This window comes from Acomys minous (assembly GCF_964271855.1).
Source record: "Acomys minous genome assembly, chromosome: 16".
In the NCBI taxonomy this organism is placed as follows: Eukaryota; Metazoa; Chordata; class Mammalia; order Rodentia; family Muridae; genus Acomys; species Acomys minous.
The window spans coordinates 75,204,556-75,229,254 of NC_140498.1; the positions used below are offsets into that span (position 1 = coordinate 75,204,556).

Genomic DNA, 24,699 nt, shown 5'->3' on the forward strand with positions numbered 1-24,699 from the left:
CAGGCGGAGCTCTGTGAGTTCGAGGCTGGCCTGGTCTACAAAGCGAGTCCAGGACAGCCAAGGCTACACAGAAACATTGTCTTGAAAAACAAAAACAAGCTAGCCTGGTCTACATAGTGAGTCCAGGACAGCAGGGCTACACAGAGAAAAATCCTGTCTCAGAAAAAAAAACAACAAGAAAAACACACAAAAAACAACAAGAAAAACACATAAAAAACAAAGGCAAAAGTAAATCATGATTACAAATCTCAGTCTGAAGCTTGAAAAGTGGCTGTGAGTTCCAGTGCTGGGTTCTATTGGTAGTCTAATGTTGACAGTTTCCCACTTCTGTTTACTATTTCAGTCAGGACAGTTCCTCCCTCCCTCCCTCCCTCCCACTCGCAGTGCTGGGGAATAAACCCCAGGCCTTTTCAAGACATTTATCACAGTGTGCCTTCTAGGTGTGCTGGAAGAAGCCCCCGCACTCCCCGCGGAGAGTAAGGATGGGCCAGAGCGAGGCACTCACACTGATGTGTCCCCCCAGTGGCTGTCCTGACTTGTTGCCCCCTGAGCTCGCTTCTCTGCCCTTTGGAGTTTGCCTTCTGTCTGTGGAACTCGCACCAGTGCAACTCTCTCGATGTTGGCTCTGTTGCTGCAGCCCTTACCTGATTTTGTACTACCTGACCGCTTATTACCAATTTGGGCCAGTGAGGGCGTGAGTGAGAATATTAGACACAGCTAGAGATTGTCGGTGAGCTTGGAGGGCTTTCTTGCTTGTGACCTGATAAAAACCAATATGGGCTGGTGGCAGCTCACCCCTTCAGCTCCTGCATGTAGGTCAGGAGGCCAGCCTGGTCTACGTACTAGGTTTCAGGAAGGCTGAGGCTACATGGCGAGATCCTGTCTCCAAACCAAACCAAACCAAACCAAACCAAACCAGAATGGCTGGGTATTGGGCTCCTGAGTAAAGGATTTGTCGGAGTGCCCATATGCATTCCAAGAACAGCAGTGGTGGTAGAGGGTCTAGCGCAGGGCCAAGGCTTGCTTTGGAAGCGCGTTTCCGCTAAGCTGCAGCCCATTCTCTAGGTCCCTTAAAGCACTGGTTTCCTCCAACGTTGTATCTCTGAGAGCTTAAACTTCTTTGTGTGTTTGGTGGTGGTAGGGATTGAGGGAGCGTCCGCTCATACCAAGAACTCCACTGCTAGCCTCTCCCCAGCGCTCACCTGTGGCTGTAGTAAGCTACCAGAGGGAGCTCTTCACACCCAGGCAGCGGCTCACTGTATAGCCTTGGCTGGCCTGGAACTCACTATATAGAAGAGGCTGGCCGGGTGTTGGTGTTAGACTTACTTTTGCATTGTCTAAGATCTGGACATGTTGAGCGGGGAGTCTACCACTGAGATACACCTTGGCCCTGGTCTTAGACTTTGTGACACTTAAAATTATATTTATCTCATTTATGGGATATACCCATAGAAGAAAAAGGGCCGGGAAACCAAGCATCCAAAATGCGCCAACGTTAATCCCAGCGGCACTCTGGAGGCAGAGGCAGACGGAGTTCTGTGAATTCCAGGCCAGCCTGATCTACAAAGTAAGTAAAAAACACACACAAAACACAAATGAAACAAACAAAGCCAGGTGTGGCTGCTCATGCCTGTAACCCCAGCACTCTGGGAGGCTGAGGCATGTGGAGTGGATCTTTGTGAGTTCCAGGCCAGGGTTTCTCTTTGTAGCCCTGGCTGACCTGGACTCCATCCATAGATCTTGAATTCAGAGATCCGCTTGCCTCTTGTCTCCCAAATGCTGGGATTAAAGGCGCTCTCCGCCACCCGCCGACATTTTGTTTGTTTAAGTCTTTTCTTTGGGAAGAATTTACAGTGCACCTGGTGCACCTGGACGAACCTCCCTGGCATTGAAGCACCAGCATTGAAGCACCGTGTAGGAAATGTCTGCTCCTGTCTGACTAAGGTCTGGCCTGCTGTTTTCTGAAGTGTTGACCAGCTCCTCACACCCCGCCCCCAGAAGCTCCCCCATTGAATGTCAAGGCTAACTCCTAGCCCCAGAATTTGCCATCAAAATCTTTTGTTGCTTCCATGTTCTCTCGCTTGAAAACTTAATTTGTAGGCCAGGCTTTGGTGGTGCATGCCTGTAATCCCAGCACTTGGGAGGCAGAGGCAGGTGGATCACTGTGAGTTCAAGGCCAGCCAGGTCTACAAAGCAAGTCCAGGACAGCCAAGGGTACACAGAGAAACCCTTTCTCAACAACAGCAACAACAACAAAAAAACAAAACAAAAACAAAAAAATATCTGGTATCTGTAGTTGATTGAATATTCATCCTAAGAAGTGGGGAGGTGCTTGTGTATGAGCCCTGCAAAGATGCCGGATGAAGAAGCCAGGCAACATTGTGTGGCTCGTATTTAAGGGTTCAGGCAGGGGAGGGTCCTGAGTCCCAGACCCAAGACAGTCTGGGTGATGCAGTTTTTTTTTTGCATGTAGTGGTAGTTTTTTGTTTTGTTTTTCAAGATTTCTTTATTGCCAGGCGTGGTGGCACACGCCTGTAATCCCAGCACTCAGAAAGCAGAGGCAGATGGATCGTTGTGAGTTCGAGGCCAGCCTGGTCTACAAAATGAGTCCAGGACAGCCAAGACTACACAGAGAAACCCTGTCTCAAAAAAAAAAAAAAAAAAAAAAAAAAAGCTTATTTGTAGACTATTCATACAAAGATATGAAATTAGGTTAGATTCAAGCACACTTGTAACATGATATTGATAGAAAAGGGGGCTGGCTCTGTTGTTAAGGTGCTTGCTCTTCAGCACCCACGTAGAAGAGCCAGTCCCAGCAGCGCCAGCCAGTCTGAGATCCCAGTGCTGGGACCTGGGCACAGCAGCATCCTGAGGCTGCCTGTGTTCCCACTCTAGGTGAGCCATGAATTCCAGCTTCAGGAAGACTGTCTCAGAAACAGGCAGAGCTGTAGAGGAAGATCTCTGGCGACAGACACATTCACATACTCAGAGGGGTGCAGTGACCAAGGGGCTGCTTAGCTTAGCGTTCATATTTCCTGAATGTGTGCATTCACAGCAAAGAGTAGCAGCTAAGTACACATCTAAACATCGAAAGCCAGTATTTACAAAATACCAGTGTGCGGCTGGAGAGATGGCTCAGCAGGTAAGGGCACTTGCTGTTCTTCCAAAGGCTCTGCTTCAATTCCCGCTCCCAAGTCCGGCTCACATCCTATAATTCTCGTTCTAGGATGTCTTGATACCCTCTTCTAGCCATCATGGGCACGCGCACACACACACGGACACACACACACGGACACACACACGGTCACATTCATAAATAAAAATAAATCTTAAAAAAAAAAAAAAAAGAAACGGGGCTGGAGAGATGGCTCAGTGTTTAAGAGCACTGTCTGCTCTTCCAAAGGACCCAGGTTCAACTCCCAGCACCCACAAGGCAGCTCACAACCATCTGTAACTCCAAGATCTGACCCCCTCACACAGACATACATGCAGGCAAAACACCAGTGCACATAAAAACAAACAAAAGAAACTCAGCTGCATGCTTTAAGAAACTAGCCGGGTGTGGTGGCGCATGCCTTTAATCCCAGCACTCAAGAGGTAGAGGCAGAGGCTGTGAATTCAAGGTCAGCCTGGTCTACAAAGTGAGTCCAGAACAGCCAAGGCTACACAGAGAGACCCTGTCTGGCAAGGGGTGGGGGGCAGAAACTATGTAAGGCCGGCCTCAGTGGTACATACCTTCAGTCCCAGCAGAGGCAGGCAGATCTCTGAATTTGATACTAGCCTGGTCTATAAAGTGAGTCCAGGATAGCCAAGACTACACAGAGAAACCCTATCTTGAACCATTCCCCCCTACCCCCCAAAAGAAACTGTAATAGCCAGGTGATGGGAGGCAGGCAGATCGCTGTGAGTTTGAGGCCACCCTAGTCTACAGAGTGAGTTCCAGGACAGCCAGGGTGACACAGAGAAACCCTGTCTTGAAAAAACAAACCAGAACAATGAAGAAATGATATATATGTTAAGCATCAAAACTAAAATATATTTAAAAAGCAAAAGAAATGGAAATAACCATACCACTGTATACACTGGGCATAGAAAAGCTGAAGTGACTATTAGCTCACAAACTAAGGCTTGGGAAAATGTGCTATTTAGGCATAAAAAGAGCCATGTCATGATCAAAAGTTCAGCTTTAAAATATGTACATGATGACAAGGCTCCAAAATACATGGGTGCTGGGACCCAAACTCTGGTCCTCTGGAGGAGCAGAGTGTGCACTTAACTGCCCAGTCATCACTCTAGGCCCCTATATTTTATTCTATGTTATTGTGGTGCTGGGGGTTGGGCATAGGGCTGTGTTCTAGGCAGGACCTCCGCCACTCAGCCACACCTGTAGATGTTAGGCAGAACAAGTCCTTGGTTTATGATTTTGTAAAAATAGGCATTTAGAATAAGGTGAGCAAGGCGCTGTGTGCGTCAGAGCGCGGACTCATCCTGACGCTGCCCTAGTGCATTCTTCCACCTCATCAGAAAATAGGTTATTGTATCTAGCGCAGTGCTCGTGAAAGCACTGCCTGGGAACTGAGCCACTTTGAATTTATCGTGTTTAGGTTTGGTGTTTGTTTATAGGTATGTAAGTAAACAGACATGTAATGCGTTTTAATGTTTTCTTTAGAACTGTTTAGTTGAGTGGGCGTCTTTTGTAAAAGCACTCAGTTGAGCAGCAAGCTCTTAACCATATAACATAATGTTAACAGTCTCATAGGGTCCATCCATAGTCTATCACTGTTTCCTAGGCTACAAAAGATCACCTGGATGTGGTTCTACAAACGGAGATGACTTTTCTTTTTTTTTCCTGAGACAGGGTTTCTCTGTGTAGCCTTGGCTGTCCTGCACTCGCTTTGTAGACCAAGCTGGCCTCGAACTCACAGGGATCTGCCTGCCTCTGCCTCCCAAGTGCTGGGATTAAAGGTGTACGACACCATGCCCAGCAAACGGAGATGATTTTACAAATAGTAAATAAGGTCAAAGGAGCACATTCTTGGTGTGTTGGCAGAGCAGGCTTCTGTTCAAAATTCTGGACTGTGGAGCTGGGGAGACAGTGGAGTGCTTGTTAGGCAATCATGGGGGCCTGAGTCCGATCCTGGAACCTATGTTAAAAGGATTTGTGGGGGCTGGAGAGATGGCTCAGTGTTTAAAAGCACTGTCTGCTCTTCCAAAGGACCCGGGTTCAATTCCCAGCCACCACATGGCAGTACACAACTGTCTATAATACCAGTTCCAATGGCAACCCCTCATGCTAAAATAAAATTAAATACATTATTTAAAAAAAAAAAAAGATTTGTGGGTAGGGTATGCTGATAATCCCAGGGCTGTGAAGTGGGGTCAGGTGGATTCCTGGGGCTCCCTGGGCAGCCACCCTAACCTGTAAACTCCAGGCCAATGAGATTCAGTCTCACAAAAAAAAATCAGGCACTTTAGGAAATGACAGAGGAGTGACCACTGGCTCCACACATGTTGGGGTGTGGGGCGGCTGTTGATTTTTTTTTGTTTTCCAGGATAGGGTTTCTCTGTGTAGCCTTGGCTGTCCTGGACTCATTTTGTAGACCAGGCTGGCCTTGCACTCACAGCGCACAGCCTGCCGCTACCTCCCGAGTGCTGGGATTAAAGGTGTGTGGGCTGGCTCTCCGTGTATTGTCATTGAGCTCTGTTGAGTATGTGTCCTCGTTGGGACCTGGTGTTATCTTTCTTACTGGGATAAGATGAAGGGTCTCCTGTTTCACTTGGTGAAGGGATAGTGGTATTTGGGGACAAAAAAGTTTTTTGGGGGGCCTTCTTTTTCCTTTGTAAATAAGGCACTCTGCTTTATAAAAGAGGGTGTGAAAAAGCCAGGTGTGCGGTGGTGTACGCCTGTAATCCTGGCTCTTGGGGAGGCAGAAACAAGCAGAACTCTGAGTTTCAGGCCAGCCTGGTCTACTAATTGAGTCCAGGACAGCCAGGGCTACACAGAGAAACCCTTGCGGGGGGGGGGGGGGGCAGGGGCAGGGGCGGGTTAAAATTTTGAGAGATCATTAAATAGATTTAAATACTACAGTATTTGTGTTAAGGCCCTGACAACTTTTCCTGAAACTATAAATAACATTGATAATGACATTGGAAGAATGTTTAAAATAGTAATGAGGTTTACAGTGTGCTTAGAGTCTGCCAGGTGTGGGGAGCTGAGGGCGGTGTGGTGACTTGGGTGGGTCTGGATCCCTCTTGCAAGGGTTCTGGCCTGGGGAGTAGCTTGGTGGCCTTTCCTGCTTGGGGTCCTAGGTGTGATTCCCACACTGCAAAGCAAGACAGAATGAGGAAACAGGTAGCGTGATTGTCCAAGACTGTAGTTTAGCCAAAACCCTGTTTTTCCTTCCTAGGGGGTTGGGGGTGGAGCCCAGGGCATTAGCACTGACATAAGTGCTCGGCCACTGAGTCACACCATATTCCTACTGCTGTTCTTAGGTTGCAGGGAAAAGTATGTTTACTAATTATATGAGGCAAATGTCAGCCTTTTATAGTAAATGTGAAAATTCCAAAATAAACCCATAGCATCAATAAAATGCATCTAAAAAACAAAGTCAAAACCCTTTTTTTAAAAAAAGGTTTTTCAAGACAATGTTTCTCTGTGTAGCCTTGGCTGTCCTGGGCTTGCTTTGTAGATCAGGCTGGCCTTGAATTCACAGCAGTCCATCTGCTTCTGCCTCCCGAGTGCTGCGATTAAAGGCCACCACGCTTGGCTGGCACAGGCCTTTAATCCCAGCACTCTGGAGGCAGAGGCAAATGGATCTCTGTGAGTTCAAGACGAGCCTGATCTATAAAGTGAGTTTAGCACAGCCAAGGCTATACGAAGAAACCCTGTCTCAGAAAACAAAACAAAACAACAAAAAGATCCAATTTTAGTTTTTCCTTAGAATTAAGTGGTAGCTGAAGTTATTCAAGATTTTTCTCTTTTTTTGGGGGGTCTTTAGCTTTTTGATTTTGTTGTTTTAGTGACTTAAATGAGTTGATTAAAAATTGGTTTTATCATATATATGTTTGTTTGAGACAGGGTTTTTGCATAGTCCTGGCTGTCCTGGAACTCACTCTGTAGACCAAGCTGGCTTCCAACTCAGAGATCCTCTTACCTCTGCCTCCCGTATGCAGGGATTAGAGGCCTGTCCACCAACATCTTGGGGTACAGGCACTTTTAATCTTAACCCTTAAGCCATCTCACCACTCGCTGTTTTTTGTCAGAATGATGATAGTGTGGAAATCTTTAAAAGTTCTTTTCCTTTGGCTCACTAAACAACAACAACAACAACAAAAAATTAAAAACTTCTTTTCCTTTTTGATGCTACTATATTAACACTAAGGATCAATAATTTAAAGAGAAAATATAGCATAAAAAATGACATGGATTTGAGTACTGGCTTGTTTTGAAATGCAGCAGACCAGAGCTCTGAGGACACGGAGGAACCTGATCCCTGATCCTGACCTCCAACAGGAAACAGAAGCAGCTTTGAGAGAGTGCCTGGTGTCTGTTTCCAGAGAGAAGAGAAGCCACCTCATCTATTAGGAAGTAGCCACCTGGGACTGTGGGACAGCAAGAGCACTTTGAAACTCGTAATGCAGAGTTAAAAATCAGGGCAGGGGGAGTTCAAGGCCAGCCTGGTCTACAAAGTGAGTCCAGGACAGCTAAGGCTACACAGAGAGACTCTGTCTTGAAAAAAACCAAAAAAAAAAAAAAAAAAAAAAAAAAAAAAAAAATCAGGGCAGGAAGGTAAAGATGAGATAAAGCAGTCGATCCTGCAAAAAACAAGGCTGGGGAAGACATGGGAGAGGGGATGTAGCAGGTGTCCTCCCTACTCCTGCCCTGGCCTTGTGTGATTTGGGTTTGCTGCTTGGGAAGAGCCAGGAACAAGCAGCGGGTGGTTTCCAGGATGACGAGCCTGGAGTAGCAGGATGTGGGCTCCAGGAGGCCGGGCTGGTACCCTCCCTGTATCTAGTGCTTGCTTAGCTGCCCTGCCCTCCACCCTGGTCCCCCACCTGGGTTCATATAACTTCCGTGTGTGTTAATAATGGCTCCAGAGCTCAAGAACACTACACTGGCTGCCTACATTTGCCACGGAAGCTTCAGAGGACCTCTGTGGAATGGTGGAAGGTTTTAATTGAATCAAAATGAAAGTTCTAACTACAGTAAGAGCAGATCTTGCATCTGGCAGTGGAATCACTGTAGAAGGAGATGGAAGTCCACACCATGCGAATGCTGATGTCATGGCCACAGTGTGGGACAGGTGCCTGAGCCTGTGGGGGGAGGACATACCCTGGCCCAGGTGCCCGTCACCCCAGTAAGGCCTGGCTGCACAGAGTCTGCAGCAGGCTGGGAACCTGAAAGCCACAGCAGAGGTGGCAGCAGCCCAAACATTGGCTGTGTTTTGTGCACAGTGGCGGAAGTTGGCCAAAGAGCAAGAATGCTACCCGTCTTCATTTCCGTGACAGTGGGACTAAGGGTGAGTCCATGGAGACTGTCCCACTTGGCTGGCACCACAGTGCGTTGTGATTGCTGTCCCTCTCACTGTGCCTAGTTTACAGTGGAACTCTGGCCTAGGTGTGTGTAAACAGGAACAAAGCAGGATCTGCAGGGCTTGGCCCTGTCCCCAGTGATGAGGAGGTATCTTCTGTGAGCCTGGCCTGCCTTTCCATGCCTTTGTCATGGTACTGCTGCTGGCGTTGCCTTGTGAGAACTGTCCTATTCGCAGTGGACTGGTGCTGATGACAGCAGATCCTGGGTGATCCTCCTGTGGTTAACCACTGAAGTGGGCCCAGGCTAGGTTCCTGAATAGCACATTGTCTTTGCCTTGGTCACAGTAGAAGCATTGGCGAGCTTGATGCTTGCGGCTGTTGCATATGCTGTGGTGGTTGGGAGTGGATGAGACAGGTTTTGTTTGTTGGCTTTTGTTTATTGAGACAGGGATTCTCTGTGTAACCCTGGAACTCACTTTGTAGACCAGGCTTGCCTGGAACTCATAGCAATCCTCCTGCCTTTGCCTCCTGAGTGCTGGGATTAAAGTCATGTGCCACCACGGTTGTGTGTTTTATGTTCTTGAACCTAGCAGTACATGGGATCTATGCAATCTTGAGATAATTAATTAATTAATAAAACTCTGCTTTTATACTTGAGTTGGGAATTTATAACCTTATACTCTAATGTCTGTCTGATAATTCATATGCTATCTAGACAATAAATACACATACAGCAAGACTAGAGAGTTGACTCTGTGGCCAAGAACCTGTGGTCTTCTAGAAGGGCCACATTTTGGCTAGCACCTGTCTGTGACTCCAGTCCCAGGGGATCTGATGCCCTTTTCTGACCTCTGTGGGCATATGATACACAGATGTACATGCAGGAAGAACATGCATATACATAAAATAATAAATCTAGCTGGGCACAGTGGCACACACCTTTTTATCCTAGTACTTGGGAGCTAGGGGAAAGCAGATCTCAGTGAGTTTGAGGCCAGCCTGGTCTATAGAGCAAGTTCCAGGATAGCCAGGGCTAAACAGAGAAGCCGAAAACAAAAAAAGAGGGGTGTGTATAGCAAAGAATATGTAAAACTTAACGAGACTGGGCATTCCTGCTGAAAACAACCGAGAAGGCTCTGAAATGATAAAGTCTTTAGAAACCCAAGAGGGCTAGAGAGGTGGCTCGGTGGTTAAGAACACGTTGTGCTCCTGTAGAGAACCAAGTTTGGACTTTTGTCACCCAACATGATGGCTCACAGCCGTCTATAATGCTATTTCCTGGGGATCTGATGTCTCCTGACCAGTGTGGACACCAGGCATGTATGTGGTGTATATACATACATACAGGCAAAACACTCATATGCATAATAAAATAAATCTAAAAAAATTAAGAACCTAAGAAATTGTTGGCATAGAGGAGAGATGTGGAAGAAGCGCGGCTTGCTTGAGTGTACTTGTTTTTTGTTTGTTTGTTTGTTTTCAAGACAGGGTTTCTCTGTGTAGCCTCGGCTGTTCTGGACTCACTTTGTAGACCAGGCTGGCCTCGAACTCACAGCAATCCTCTGTGCCTCTGCCTCCTGAGTGCTGGGATTAGAGGAGTGTGCCACCATGCCCGGCCCTGAAGCTGTGTCTTGAAGGGAGGTCGAGGACGGCAGGGAGGAAGAGGCAACAGCTGAGTTCCCCCATGCAGACACTAACCCATAGTTCAAAAGCCCCGGGAGTAACAAACACCGAGGGAAAGGAATTCGGCACACAGAGAAGCTGTGGAAAGCAAAGACAAAACATCTTAGAAATACGCAGAGGTTACATGGAAGTTATCTTTGAAGGTCACAGTAGATGGCTTTTTTTTTTTTTTTTTTTTTTTTGGTTTTTCGAGACAGGGTTTGTCTGTGTAGCCTTGGCTGTCCTGGACTCTCTTTGTAGACCAGGCTGACCTTGAACTCACAGTCATCCGCCTGCCTCTGCCTCCCGAGTGCTGGGATTACAGGCGTGCGCCACCACGCCCGGCCAGTAGATGGCTTTTCAGTGGCTGCAGCAGAAGACAAAATATGACAACTCCAAAAGAGATGAAATGGTGTCAATGTGCAGAATGGAAATAACCATTAGACTGAGTTTCCATTTCAGTGGAAACATCCCACAAGAGGAAGGAATTTTTAGTAAACAAAAGAGTTTGTCACTGGAGGGAAATGCTGAAGAATTAACAGCAGGTAGGGGGAATATCTGACTTGCAAGGATGAGCAAAGAATATTCTAAATAGCTGGGTGGTGTTGGCACATGCCTTTAGTCACAGCACTCAGGAGGCAGAGGCAGGCGGATCGCTGTGAGTTCGAGGCCAGCCTGGTCTACAAAGTTAGTCCAGGACAGCCCAGGCTACACAGAGAAACCCTGTTTCAATCCCCCTCCCCCCCAAAAAAGCATTAGTTGATGTATCGGAGGATACAGGTTTGATTTCCAGCACACACAAGGCAGCTCACAACTGTTTATAACTAGTTCCATGGGCTCTGATCCTGTCTTCTGGCTACTATGAGTACCAGGCGCACACATGGTGTGCATACATGCTTACATGCAGGTAAACACTCATGAATAAAATAAAGACACTCAGAATTAGGCCACAAGATGGCTGAGCAGGTAGAGGTGTTTACCACCACGCCTGGTGACTTTTGAGTTAAATCCCTGGGATCCACATGGTAGAAGGAGAAAATGGAATTTTGTGGTTTGTCTTCTGACTTCTGTATATCCACTGTGGTACATCCCTACCCCTGCACTAAATAAATAATTTTAAAAATGTGAAAACAAAAGCCAGAACTAAATAACGAAGGTGTTAATATTACCATAACAATTTCCAGAATTAAAAGGTAGAACAAAGGTTGGGAAAGACTGATAATTTATGCAAATAATATACTCGCCACTAGGCATTGGACATCATCAATGTTTGTGATTGGCGCAGGATCTAAAGTGAAGGAGCAGGCTGGAGAAATGGCTCAGAGGGTCAGAGCACTGGGTACTCCTCCAAAGGTCCTGAGTTCAATTCCCAGCAACCACATGGTGGCTCACAGCAATCTATAATAAGATCTGGTGCCCTCTTCTGGCCTGCAGGTGTACATGCAGGCAAAACACTGTATACTACTAAATAAATGAATAAAGTGAAGATGCTTTACGAAGCAGCTTGACTCTTCTAAATGTTGGTAAGTCTGATGGCGTTAGTACTTTTGGCCGTTTCTGTTATAAATGATTATATATTAGGTATGAAGATGCTGTTTGTTTCAGTGCTGAGAATTTTACAACTGTTGAAAAAGGTGCTGGAGATCTTCCTTAGTGGTTAAAAGGGCTTCTGCTCTTAGAAAGAACATTACTGGATGGCTCACACTTGCCAGTAACGTATTTTCAGGGGCTCTGATGACCGCTTCTAGACTCTTCAAGCACCATTACAATGGATGCAGATAAAGCCACAAAGAAACGGCGCTAGTGGACATAAATGCACTAAAGAAATCTTTAAAATATATTGACGTAGAAAGGTCAAGGTACATTTTGAGAATTTGGAGGCCCACTAATTCCTGAGACAAGGTCACCACCCTGCGGTAGCTCTGGGTTCCCTCCCAGCCCATTAGACTCTTGGCATTTTGTCATTTTCCACCGACATACAACTTTAAGCTTAATGTGTGGTCTTTTCTCAGGCAACCAGTCTGCCTCTTTTTCTGTAGCTGTTCTGTGCCACCAGTGACCGGTGATGGTGGGCAGAGAAGGACAGAGATGAGACATGTATCTCTGCTGGCTCAGTGTCCTTGATGTCCTCCTCGCCTAACTTGCTTTGTTACCCAGCTGTCCTGGAACTCTCTTTGTAGACCAGGCTGGCCTTGAACTCACGGAGATCTACCCACCTCTGCCTCCCGGCACTGGAATTAAAGGTGTGCGCCACCACGCCCGGCAAGAACTGAAGTTTTAATTTGCTTTTGTCTTAGCCTAAACGTAACTAACTGCATGTGGCTGCTGGCCCCATACTAGAGGATACCTCCCTAGAGGGACACTCCCTGGGTTGTTTCTCTACTGCAGTCCACGGTTCCCCTTCCTAAAGGTCCTGGGGTGGAATCAGGGACTCAGGCTGAGGGATCAATAAAGCCCAGAGGTCGCTGGCTGACTTGGCCTCCTTGTGTATTAGAGACACACCTGGGTACCTTCCCAAGCGCTGCAGTTTCTGAGAGAGGTAAGGAGAGACGCAGTCACCAGATGATAGGCAGTAGCCTCATAGGACTGCTCAGGAACTGGCCTCTTGGAGCAGCGAAGATCAGGCTAGTGAGGTGCTAGAGGCCATGTGCTCCCCCCCCCCCCCCCCCAGTCCCCAAAGCTGCCTCCTCCTCAAGCCTAGCAGGACTCCTGCCTCCACAGTCCATCCCTTCAAGGGCTCTGTCACCCTCCTGAATAGTTCCAATGATGGAATGAGGCTGCAGGTGGTAGGTGGCATTTGTCTCCCATTAGACAAAACAAACAAACAAACAAACAGACAAACAAAAACCAATCGTTATTCTTTGAGAAATCCATACTTGTCTTTATAGCTAATGAATTTTGATCGTTTCCCTTTTCTTTCTTTTCGAGACAGGCTCTCACATGTAGCCCTGGTGTAAATTTAATTGGAGGGGCTTTCCGTGTCATTCTAGTTCCCAAATAATAGACCGAGACTTTTACGTTATTTTAAGCCTTAAGCACCACAGGTGGGCAGATTCTCAGCTATTCTGCCCCGACTATGCTGGCGGGGCCTGCTACCCAGCCACGTGCTTGCTTACCTGCCATCTCATCTCATTTTGCCTGCTCCTTTGTCCTCTTGCAGAGTCTCTCATGGCCACCACCTAGCACTTTGTCTTCATGGTACATCCTCATGCTTGCCTCCTCCACTCAGGACCCTCCCACAGGGATGGCTCAAGTCCTGCCTTAACTATCCCGCCCTCTATAGGTTGTTGAGCTTTTTTTATTTTAAAAAATATTTTTATTTATATGCATTGGTGTTTTGCCTGCTTTACACATATATTTCTTTTTAAAGATTTCTCTATTTATTATTGATACAGTATTCTGCCTGCATGTGAGCCAGCAGGCCATAAGAGGGTACCAGCTCTCATTATAGATGGTTGTGAGCCACCATGTGGTTGCTGGGAATTGAACTCGGCCTTTAGAAGAATAGGCAGTGCTCTTAACCTCTGAGCCATCTCTCCAACCCTTGTTGAGCTCTTTATTAACTGTTGATGGTTACAATTTTTACACAGCATTGAGACCAGAGATTCTTTGATAGCAATGACGGAATCCGTTTGCTTTTAGCTCCTGCTAGTTCAGCGGTTTGCAGTTGCATATACAGAGACACACTTTAATACAGTGTGAATGAAGGTCACCTCTACACCTGGCTGGCCTAGAACTCACTCAGGGCTTCTGCCTGCCTGAAGTGATGGGATTAGAGGCTCTCTAGTTCCTTAAGGCACATTAAGCTGACTTTAGGGCAGGTTTATGACAAGTGAGTCTTGAAGCCAGCAGTAGATTAAAAATAAATAATCCTAGTTTTTTTGTTCTGATTCCAGTTGGGCCCACATGGCTTTGACAGAGCCCTGCATGTGTAACATGAGAACACCACTTTATTTATTTATTTATTTCTCCTTGCCCTGAGGCAACCTATAAAAGAAAGCATTTACTTTGGGGCTCACAGTTCCAAAGGTTTAGAGAGAGCATGGCAGCAGATAGGCAGGCGTGGTGCTGGATCAATAGCTGAGAATTTACATTCGATCAACAAACACGAGGCAGAGAGAGAGAGAGAGAGAGAGAGATCGAGCTAATTGGGAATGGCTTGGGCTCTTGAAATCTAAAGCCCACTCCAGTGGCATCTCCTCCAACAAGGCCACACCTCCTAATCCTTCTCAGAAAGTTCTATCCACTGAGAACCAAGCGTCCAAACTCAAGAGTCTGTGGGGACCATTTTCATTCAAACCACTATGAGTGAGAATCTCCTTCCATTTTTCGTTTTTGAGATGGTCATTAGCTCAGACAGGCCTTGAATTTACTGTGTGTCCAAGGATGACACTGGCCTCCTGATCCTCCTGCCTCTGCCTCTTAGCAGTGGGACCACAGGTGTGCACAAGGACTGGGGCGGAACCCAGGCCGTCACTGTGCCAGGCAAGCAACTGGGCGACCCCCCCCCCCCCCCCCCCGCAGACCATTGTCCTTCTTGTAAAGATTGCCATAGCTCAGATTTTGTTAATTCACACGGGCAGCTTTGGAGCCTTGCCACAGTTAGATTGTTAAGAGTGCCGTGGATGGGAGAGTACAAATCAGGTTTCAGTCCCAGAAGTAGAATGGCAGAATTACGTAATCCTCTTTGGGTTTTTTTTTCTTCTTGTTTTTAAAAGGATTTATTATCCACATCACCGTGCAGCCATTTCAAGGGTTCTAATCCTCTCTCCGTCGTGCCCATTGGTTACTATTTTATGGTTTTTGTTTGTTTGAAATTCTAGTGACCCCTTTTGCTGATACCAGAGTGCCCAAAAACTTATCTGGGAAGGGAATAATGTGCGGTGTTGCAGAGGAGTTGTAATGCCACCCAGTGCCCGGCAGCCTGTTCCCTTCCTACAGAGCAGCAGCTTCGCCCAGCCCCAGGGACCCCTGCTCTTGCTGTGGTGCACACAGGAGAGAACAGACATTTGCTGCTTTCCTGTGAACTGGATCACGAAGTGTGGCTGCCTTTCCTAGAGAACCTGTCGCTGGGTCTGGGTTTAGTTGGGGTGCCTTGCTCAACTAATTTTATGCAAATGACTTGCCATGGAAAGTGGAGCGTGTATCGTATCTTAAAGGGGAAGAGTTTGGGCAAATATGAACCAGTAACAGAGGTGGGCCTTGGTGGCGGCTCCCTGGGGATGCACAGTGAATCGGCCGTGGCGGGTTCCCCTCCACATTCACTTTTCTTGTGTTTTTCTTGTGCAGAAATCATGGCCCAAGTAGCGATGTCCACGCTGCCTGCTGAAGATGAGGAGTCTTCAGAGAGCAGGATGGTGGTGACATTCCTCATGTCTGCCCTGGAATCGATGGTGAGACAGTGGAGTTCTGCCGACGTCCTATTGATCGTCTCTGTAAAACATTCATTAAGCTAATTAATTATTATTACTTTTAAAGAAGCAATATTGAGCATTGAACCTAGGGCCTTGCCTGTGCTAGGCCAGCGCTCTACCACTGTACCCTGTGCCTGTTTACTTTCTTCAGGGTAGCCAAGCTTGCACTTTCTGATCGTTTGCTCAGTCTCTCAAATGCTAGGATTACAGGAGGCCAGCACTCTACCAATGAGCCACATCCTCCCAGTCCAGGGTTTGAGCTGTCAAGCCCTGCTTTACCACCATGTTTTGGAACATTGTCCTGGTTCTCAAGCCTAGGCCATGGCTCTGGCATTGTGCGGTCCCCCTACATATCCCCAGCTCCCAAGTTCTTAAAAATACTCAATCTCAGGAGTAGCTTTAGTAAAGTCAATAGAGTCTGAGTAGAATCAGCGTTTGGAAACTGAGGCAGGAGGATCTTGTGTTCTAGAATAGTTTGGGCAAAATCTTTTTTTTTTTTTTTTTTTGGTTTTTTTGAGACAGGGCTGGCCTCGAACTCACAGTGATCCGCCTGCCTCTGCCTCCCGAGTGCTGGGATTAAAGGCGTGCGCCACCACGCCCAGCTTTTGGTGTTTTTATTTTTATTTTTTATTTTTTTATTTTTTATTTTTAGTTTGGGCAAAATCTTAAGGGTGGAATTGCATAGTGGCTGTTACAAGTGGGTTCAGATCTCCTCTCAGGATGGTGGCGCCATCCTCCAGCTGCTCTCCCACCTGGCACCACACTCACATCCCTGTGTCTAGACTCTCTGCCCTTCCTAAGCTAGCTCACACCCCCTGGCCCTCCCACCCCACCCCCTGGCAGCAGCAGCAGCTAACCTTTTGGACCTTGTCCTCCCTCAGGCCTCACAAAGTGCAGGTCTGCAAATCTGAGCTTGTTTCTTGAGGAATCCGACCTTAAACCCACAACAAGGGGTTTCTCCTGTAAATTGTTATTTTGGTTTTGTTTGTTGTTGCCCCTCCCACGCCACCCCCCTCCACCCCACCCCCCTCCACCCCACCCCCCTCCACCTCACCCCCCTTCCACCTCACCCCCTTCTACCCCTGTTTAGAACTAGGCACAAAGGCTACTTACATATAATTTAAAACTAGGAATGTTACTTGAGTTTGTGGTTTTAAGTGTTAGATTTGGATTTTTAGACATACCTAGAAAGAAATGGTGCTTTGAAGTAGCTATGTATGAGATAACGCTGGCTGTCTTTATTTCAGTGTAAAGAGCTGGCCAAGTCCAAGGCCGAGGTGGCCTGCATTGCTGTGTATGAGACGGACGTGTTTGTTGTTGGAACTGAAAGAGGACGTGCTTTTGTCAACACCAGAAAAGATTTCCAAAAGGATTTTGTAAAATATTGTAAGTGGGGTGTTTTTGTCTTTTGTAGTTTGTAAAAAAATTTTTTTTTGTAAAATTTTAATATAATTATTTTTAGATAAGGCATCTCAAACTTCCTAAGGGTGAGTTATACCAGAAAAAGACAGAAGAGGAACCGGGCATGGTGGCAGAGGCAGGCGGATCTCTGTGAGTTCGAGGCCAGCCTGGTCTACAAAGCAAGTCCAGGACAGTCAAGGCTACACAGAGAAACCCTGTCTCAGAAAACCAAGGGAAAAAAAAAAAAGACGACAACAGAAGATGCTCTGATGTTTGTTTATAGAAGTGGGTCAGGGCAAGTCGCTGATGGGAGTGTAAGGTGAATGTAGAAGCTGTCCAGGAAGTTGCTGAGTATGGTCCCTGCAAAAACAGGCAAAAGCTGAAAATCTGACAGAAGCAAAGCAGCAGAGGCTCAGGCGTGAGAAGCCTGAAGCTCCAGGCTTGTTAAAGGGACACTGGCTGTGGGCTCCCCTTGGCCTACTGGTCCTCTTTAGACACCAGCCTCCAGCTTCCTGCTGTATCTCTTGGCAGCATCTCAGGGCCTGTCTGCCTTCCCTTCTCTAACCCTGCTTTATTTCTCCCTCTCTGCTCTCGGGGGACTGGGTGAGGACCTCTAGCTGCTTCCTGGTGGACCCTGTGGGGTGTAGGTCCAAAGAGCACTCCCACCCCCCCTTCAAGGTTTCTCTGTGTAGCCCCGACTGTCCCAGAACTCACTCTGTAAACCAGGCTCGCCTTGAACTCACAGATCTGTCTGCTTCTGCCTCCCGAGTGCTGGGATTAAAGTTGTGCACCACCCCACCAGGCATGCATTTTTCTTATCAAGAGGAAAATCATTAGAAATAGTTGCCTAGGTAACATCTCATATAGATTTAAGCCTAATGCCCAGGGAATGTTATCACTAAAACCATTAAAGAAACACGCCCATCATTCTGGCTGTACTTTTCCTGCGTGGATGTTAAAGACCACATAGGTGGCCAGAATTAATCAGAAGGCGATCTGTACAGTGCGCAGAGTGAGGTGCCATAACCGTGCTTTAGGTTTTGAATAAGTGTAAGTAACAGATACACAGCAGGCATTGTTGTTCTGAAAAACTGAGCCTAGTGGATTGTACCAAACAGGAGATTCGCTGCCAAGTCCAGTGACAGCTGGCTGGACCCCAGAGCACCTGCGTGCCCTCCTCCTTACGCCAGTGTAGCTTTCCCCAGGTGAGTCGTGTCACCTGCTGGATCTCGCGCTGGGAACGGGGATAAGCTTTGCTTTCAGAGTCTCTAACAAGGTCATGAGTGAGTGGCAGTGTCTTTTGTTTTGTTTTTGAGATAGGGTTTCTCTGTGTTGCCCTGGCTGTCCTGGAACTCACTCTGTAGACCAGGCTGCCTATGCAGGGCTTACAAGCCTGTGCCACCACTGCCTGGCTAGTGGTAGTGTCTTAGTTACTGTTTTCTTTTTCCTTCTTTCTTTATTTTAAATGTTGCTGTGGTGAAACAGTATGACCAAGGCAACTTATAAAAAGAAGCATTCAGTTGGAGGGTTTGCTTACAGCTTTAGAGGGTTAGCCCATGACCAACATGGCAGGGTGCTTGGCTACAATGATGCAGGCAGGCGGGCAGGTGTGGCATTGGCACAGAGGCTAGAGCTCACATCTGATCTGCAAGAGAGGGTGAGAGGGAGCAAGGAGACTTCAGAGCCCACCCCTCCCCCCAGTGACACACCTCCTCCAACACGGCCGCACTTCCTAATCCTCCCCAGACAGTTTGACCAATTAGGGACATATGACCCTGTTGGGCCATTCTCCTTCAGACTCAGGGCCAAAGGAGTAGCAGGCCAGTACAGGCATCTGCCTTTACCTGTGTCTAACCTGAGACCTCTGTTCTCTTTAGGCTGTGCTAATGAGAAGGCGTCCAAACTGCACGGCAAGCACCCAGTGGGGTGTTGGGTCCTAGCCTCCCCACAGGTCTAACGACCTACTTCTGCCCAGTGTGTGAGACAGCAGCTGAGGGGCAGCTTTGGGAGACTCTTGGAACTGGTCTGTCCATCTGCAGTGAGATGGGGAAGAAAGAGCCTTGAGTCAGTTGCCTATCCCCTACCTGTATCCCCTGGTCCATGTGGATGGGCGTGGCCACTCTGTCAACAGGGAGGACCTAGTTTGATCAGTCGCAGGGAGAGGCCAGATGTAGGATTTCCACACAGACCTTGGCTCAGTCTCCTCCCATTGCCCGGCTTCCTCATTTAGTCGTCTGTAGGGTCATAGTGTGGTCTTGTCCCCTGGCCACGGAGATTCAGGACCAAGTCTCCTTTTAACTCTTTATTCCAAGATATTTACAATGCCCCCATGCACAAAACACTTGTTTATAGGACACAAGCTCTGATGGCCATTAGAAGCCCCGTTTATTGAGTTCACTGAGCACATGGTATGTGAGAAGACACTTCTAGGGAGCAATGACTTGCCCAGTTTCACAGAACTGGAGACAGAAAGGGAGGCAGGAGGCAGGCAGCCCATTAGCCCATTGTACACGTGGGCAAGGGTTTACTTAGAGGAGCCCAGAATTTACCTGCCTCATTGTGGGATCCATCAAGTTAGCAGTTCAGAAATTCTCCAACTTGGTTCCTTGCAGAAATCCCAGGGAAACAGAATTACATCCTTCAGATTCAAGAGGGAAGGACTGGGGCCCAATTACATACAATCAGATCCCAGGAAAACTGGAGCCAGCGGTGTAAATATAAGGTGCTCGATGCCCAGCATCTGGGATTCACTCTCTTGTCTTCTAGGCTCCAGAGGGCTCTGCCATCCCCAGCACATGTAGCTCACCTTCAGCCAGCTTCACGGCCTTCCTCCTCCACTACTGTCCTTGGTGGTCAGCTCATGGTCCTGGTAACTTCCTGCAGCGTTTATGTCACCAAAACTAGTACCATGTTGGAAATGTACACACACTAGTACCACTGAACAGCCTCAGACTGCTGACCCCTGAGGAAGCGCTTCCCAAAATGTCTCCCCTCAGTGATTCTGATCTGTGGATGTGCATCAATTGTTCCAGTAGAGCAAAGGTTCCGCTTACCGCTCCTGGTCTCTTGTTAATTGCAGCTGAGTCTTCAATGCCAGCTGACCAACCACAGACACTCGATTCAAAATATCACAAAAATACCCTGTGCGAGGCCCTAAGGTGCTCTCAGACTTCCCTTTGATACTTCCTAAGCCAGGACTACTCGCCCATTTTCAGCCACAGCTGACAGGCAGGCTTGGGCCTCCATCACAGGTTTGTTCCAGGCCTTGTGAGGCCACAACTGCTGGTAGTGCAAGTTTCACACCTGTGACTTGGCTTGAGTCTAGCCTTAACACAGCTGAAACAAGCCATGGCCGTGGGTCCTTCTAGACTTGGCCAATAAGGTTTCAGGTGCATATTGGGCCTGCATTTGACCTGCTGCTACTCTGCCCATTTTCGACAGAAACTGGCTTTCCCGACCCACCTTCCTTATATCTTACTATACAACCATGAAGCCAAGAGTTCATGATTGCAACATCTTCTGGTGTCTGGTTACTTCTTGGCTGTTGTGCCCAGTGGTTGGTTCCAGAGGTGTAAAGGCAGCAGTGAAACTAGATGCTACACACACACACACACACACACACACACACCTAGGTGCTCAGAACACAGTGGCCTTACTTTAAGTCACTAACTCCTTACAGTCTTGGGCTGTGGCCTTCCTATCATGCTGGCTTGCTGGCTGTGGTGGGTTGTCCCCTAGCTGGCATTACCCAATTTGGTCCCTAGCACAGAGAACTGAACAAGCTGGAAAGACAAACCCAGCTGGGGAGGACAGGAAAGTAACAGCTTTTACATTCACAATAGAAGCCTAAGGCTAGGAGTCCAGCTTGTGTGTTCTCTAGGGTTCTAGGCCCTCCCTCTCCTGTCGCCGTGGTCCAGCCCCCATGCCTTCCCACCACTCCTCCTTGTGCGGTCTCCTGGGAGCAAGAAGTCTCCATCTCAGGGAGCCCGCCTTCCTTCAGGAGGAGATAGGTTGAGTTTAAGAATGTTCTTTTAAATGTTTGGTGTGTGCTCGCCTGGTTGTGCATGTGTGGAGGCCGGAGGTGTCTGCCTCCATCTCTCAACACCTTACTTTTTGAGACAGGAAATGTCACTGAACCTAGAGCTTCGCTGGCTCACCAGGGAGCTCCGTGGCTCTGCCGGTCTCTCTCACTACCATCCCCCCCCCCTTCCTGAAGTGTTGGGGTTATGGGTGTGCACTGCAGTCCTGGTGTTTCCATGGGTGCTAGTGATCCAGGTTCAGCTCCTCCTGCTTCAGTCAGCAAGCACCACCTGCTAAGCCCTTCCCTCAGCCTCAGAAGGTGTCCCTTTGTGTTCTTAGTCTGCTGAGATTCAGGGGAAGATCAGAACGAAGGAAGAGACGGTTCTTTTGTTTGTTTTCTAAGGTCTCACTGTGTAGCCCTGGCTGGCCTGGAACTGGCAATGTAGACTAGGCTGGTCCCAAACTTACAGAGCACTTCCTGCTTCTGCTTCTCCAGGCCTAAAGGCATGAGCTACCATTGCCAGGCATTACTGACCTATTTTTTGTGCACTATAAAAACTCCCACCTTTTGTTTTCTTTTCACGAGAAAGAAATAGTGTAACACTAGGTAAATGTCAGCTGTGGACAGGATCAGGGAGCGCACACATCCTCATGCTGTGCCAAGGCTGGGGAGCAGCAGCCTCTGCGTCTCCTCCGTATCAAGCTCAAACAGAACAAAACCACAAACCTTCTGTCTCTAAGACCCAAACTGAACTTGCAGCCCCGTGCTCCCCAGCACACGTCAGAGGTGGCTCAGCAGAGCAGACAAAATAGCCTTGTTTAGTTAATTCATTCCAACTCCAGATTGCACCTTCAAATTCCTTGTCCTTTTCCTTCTTTGCTCTTCAGCTGGTCTCACTGTGCAGCTGTATCTGGCTTTGAACTCTGTACCTGCTGCCTCAGCCTCTGGGGTGTTGTTAGTCCTCCTGGGGCGGGGGCTGGCTGGAGCTCAGTGGTAGGGCACTTGGGCATCGTACATGGGTTCTGCGTCCACCCCTAGGACACTGGACTCTACCACTGCTTTCCTATTCTCTCCAGCTGGAGTTTATTTTTAAATCTTTGTATCTTGATTTTTCTGTTAAATTTTGAACCTACGGGGTTTTTTTTGGAGGTGAGGGGGTTGGTTTTTGTTTGGTTGGTTGTTTGATTTTCGAGACAGAGTTTCTCTGTGTAGCTTTGGCTGTCCTGGACTCCCTTTGTAGACTAGGCTGGACTTGAACTCACAGAGACGCACCTGCCTCTGCCTCCGGAGTACTGGGATTACAAGTGTGTGCCACCACGCCTAGCTGAACCCTAGTTATATATCTATGTTAGTTTATTTATTTAGATAGGGTTTCATATATGACTGCAGACTTGTTATTCAGCAAAGGGTGCTCTTGAACTCCTGACCCTCCTGCCTCCTCCACCTCTTGAGTGCTGAGATCACAGGAGTGTGCCACTACACTTAAGTTATGCAGTGTTGGAGGTTGAACCCAGAGCTTCGTACACACTTGGCAAGGGCTATGTGTGCAGTGCCCTCAAAGGTCAGAAGAGGGCATTGGATTCTTTGGAACAGGACTACCCTCTGGGCAGTGCAAACTAGGAGCCATCGTTCCTCGGGAATCTCTACTCTGGCCTCCCTTGGTGAGGGGCTGTCACCTGTCAACCAGTTAGTTCTTTCCTACCATCATGGTGTTTATTGCAGCAACAAAGAAGCAAACTGGCAGAGTGGATTTGAGCCTTTGCGTCACTTTTTTACAGGTGTCGAAGAAGAAGAAAAGGCTGCCGAGATGCATAAGATGAAATGTACGACCCAGGCGAGTCGGATGAGCGTGGATGCTGTGGAGATTGAAACCCTCAGAAAGACGGTGGAGGATTACTTTTGCTTCTGCTATGGTAAAAGTGCAACTCTTTCTTTTTAGTTTTTCATGACAGGGTTTCTCTGTGTAGCCTTGGCTGTCCTGGACTCACTTTGTAGACCAGGCTGGCCTCAAACTCACAGCGATCCACCTGCCTCTGCCTCCCGGGTGCTGGGATTAAAGGCCTCTGCCACCAAGCCTGGCTCACCTTCCCCTTATGGGTTCTGGGGATTGAACTCGGTTTGTGCATTAGTGTCTGTCCCCTGGGGCAGTCTCCCTGGCCACTGTGTTGCCTTTCCTAAATGGTAGAATTTATGCTTGATTTGACTTTCATAGAATTTTTACAGATTAAGTCGATTGTTTGTGAATTTAAAGGATTAAGTCAAAAGAACACGTAAATAAGTAGAACTTAATTTTTGTTACCATTATTGGGCAGGCATAGTGGCATGTGAATGGCTGTTTGTTTGTTTTTTTGAGACAAGGTTTCTCTGTGTAGCCTTGGCTATCCTGGACTCACTTTGTAGACCAGGCTGGCCTTGAACTCACATTGATTCGCCTGCCTCTGCCTCCCGAGTGCTGGGATTAAAGGCGTGTGCCCTCGAGATCCTCTCTCTTAAGGCAATAAGGAAAAAAAACCAACAAATTTTATTGTGTGTTCGGGGGGAGGGGTTGTGCAGGCATGTCATGGTGTGTATCAGGAGGTCAGAAGACAACTGTGTAGAGTCAGTTCTCCCACATCATCTGAATTCTGGCTTCAGACTCTCCCATAGATCACCTCCAGGAACCAGTGAAGAAGAGAGAAGAGAAAGTCTTGGTGGTTCCTCACTAGGGAGAATTGAGCATTTGGGGGACAGCTGATTAAGGGAAAACAACTGTTGGTGAACACCTAGCTATAGGAACTAGTTGTTGAGGAGAGGTTGAGGAATGGAGGGGAAAAAAAAAAAACTAGCCCAGGCATAAGTTATGGTTCAAACTGAAGATCCTGCAAAGCCAAGGCTACATAGTGAAACCCTGCCTTGGAAAAACAAAACAAAACACCCATTGCTCCCCCCAAAATAAACCACTGTAGGGTTCAAAATTTAACAGAAAAATCAAGATACAAAGATTTAAAAATAAACTCCAGCTGGAGAGAATAGGAAAGCAGTGGTAGAGTCCAGTGTCCTAGGGGTGGACGCAGAACCCATGTACGATGCCCAAGTGCCCTACCACTGAGCTCCAGCCAGCCCCCACCCCAGGAGGACTAACAACACCCCAGAGGCTGAGGCAGCAGGTACAGAGTTCAAAGCCAGATACAGCTGCACAGTGAGACCAGCTGAAGAGCAAAGAAGGAAAAGGACAAGGAATTTGAAGGTGCAATCTGGAGCTGAAATGATTAAGGTCTTTATTTTTCTTCTGCTTTCCTTGTCTCTGTTGCTTGCTTGCTTTTTTCCTTGTTTCCTATTACTCTGGCCAACCCCAGTACTTTATTTAAAGTGAAGTTTAGTTTTTTTCATTACAGATTACATCATGATTTTCTCATCTTTTATAATCAATAGATCATTTAAAAATCAACAAAGCAAGAGAACAATCTAACAAAGAAATACAAACAGTTCTGCATAACCTATGATAAAGCATACAGCAAAAAAAAAAAAAAAAAAATCAATTTCCAATCAATGGTCAGCATGACCTGATTATTATTTCTTAAACAGTACTCAGGAAAGTTTAATCATGGCTAAAGCCATTGTGTTTACATGATTGTCATAGCAACATAGTTTGAACTAAATATTCCTAACACAGAAAGAACTTGACTTACT

At 47.3% G+C, this 24,699-nt stretch overlaps 1 protein-coding gene across 14 annotated transcripts in view; it reads left to right on the top strand.

Annotated features, from left to right (window-relative positions):
- GTF2I (general transcription factor IIi) overlaps window positions 1–24,699 on the top strand; it is a gene marked incomplete at its 3' end in the record, with an annotated part of 85,252 nt that overhangs the window by 3,997 nt on the left and 56,556 nt on the right. For all 14 annotated transcript variants that reach the window (XM_084764586.1, XM_084764590.1, XM_084764588.1 and 11 more), the window contains 3 exons: window positions 15,484–15,587; window positions 16,856–16,994; window positions 22,809–22,943. In XM_084764586.1, the coding sequence (XP_084620712.1) occupies window positions 15,484–15,587; window positions 16,856–16,994; window positions 22,809–22,943 (378 nt within the window). Of the gene's footprint in view, window positions 1–15,483; window positions 15,588–16,855; window positions 16,995–22,808; window positions 22,944–24,699 lie in introns of those variants that run through there.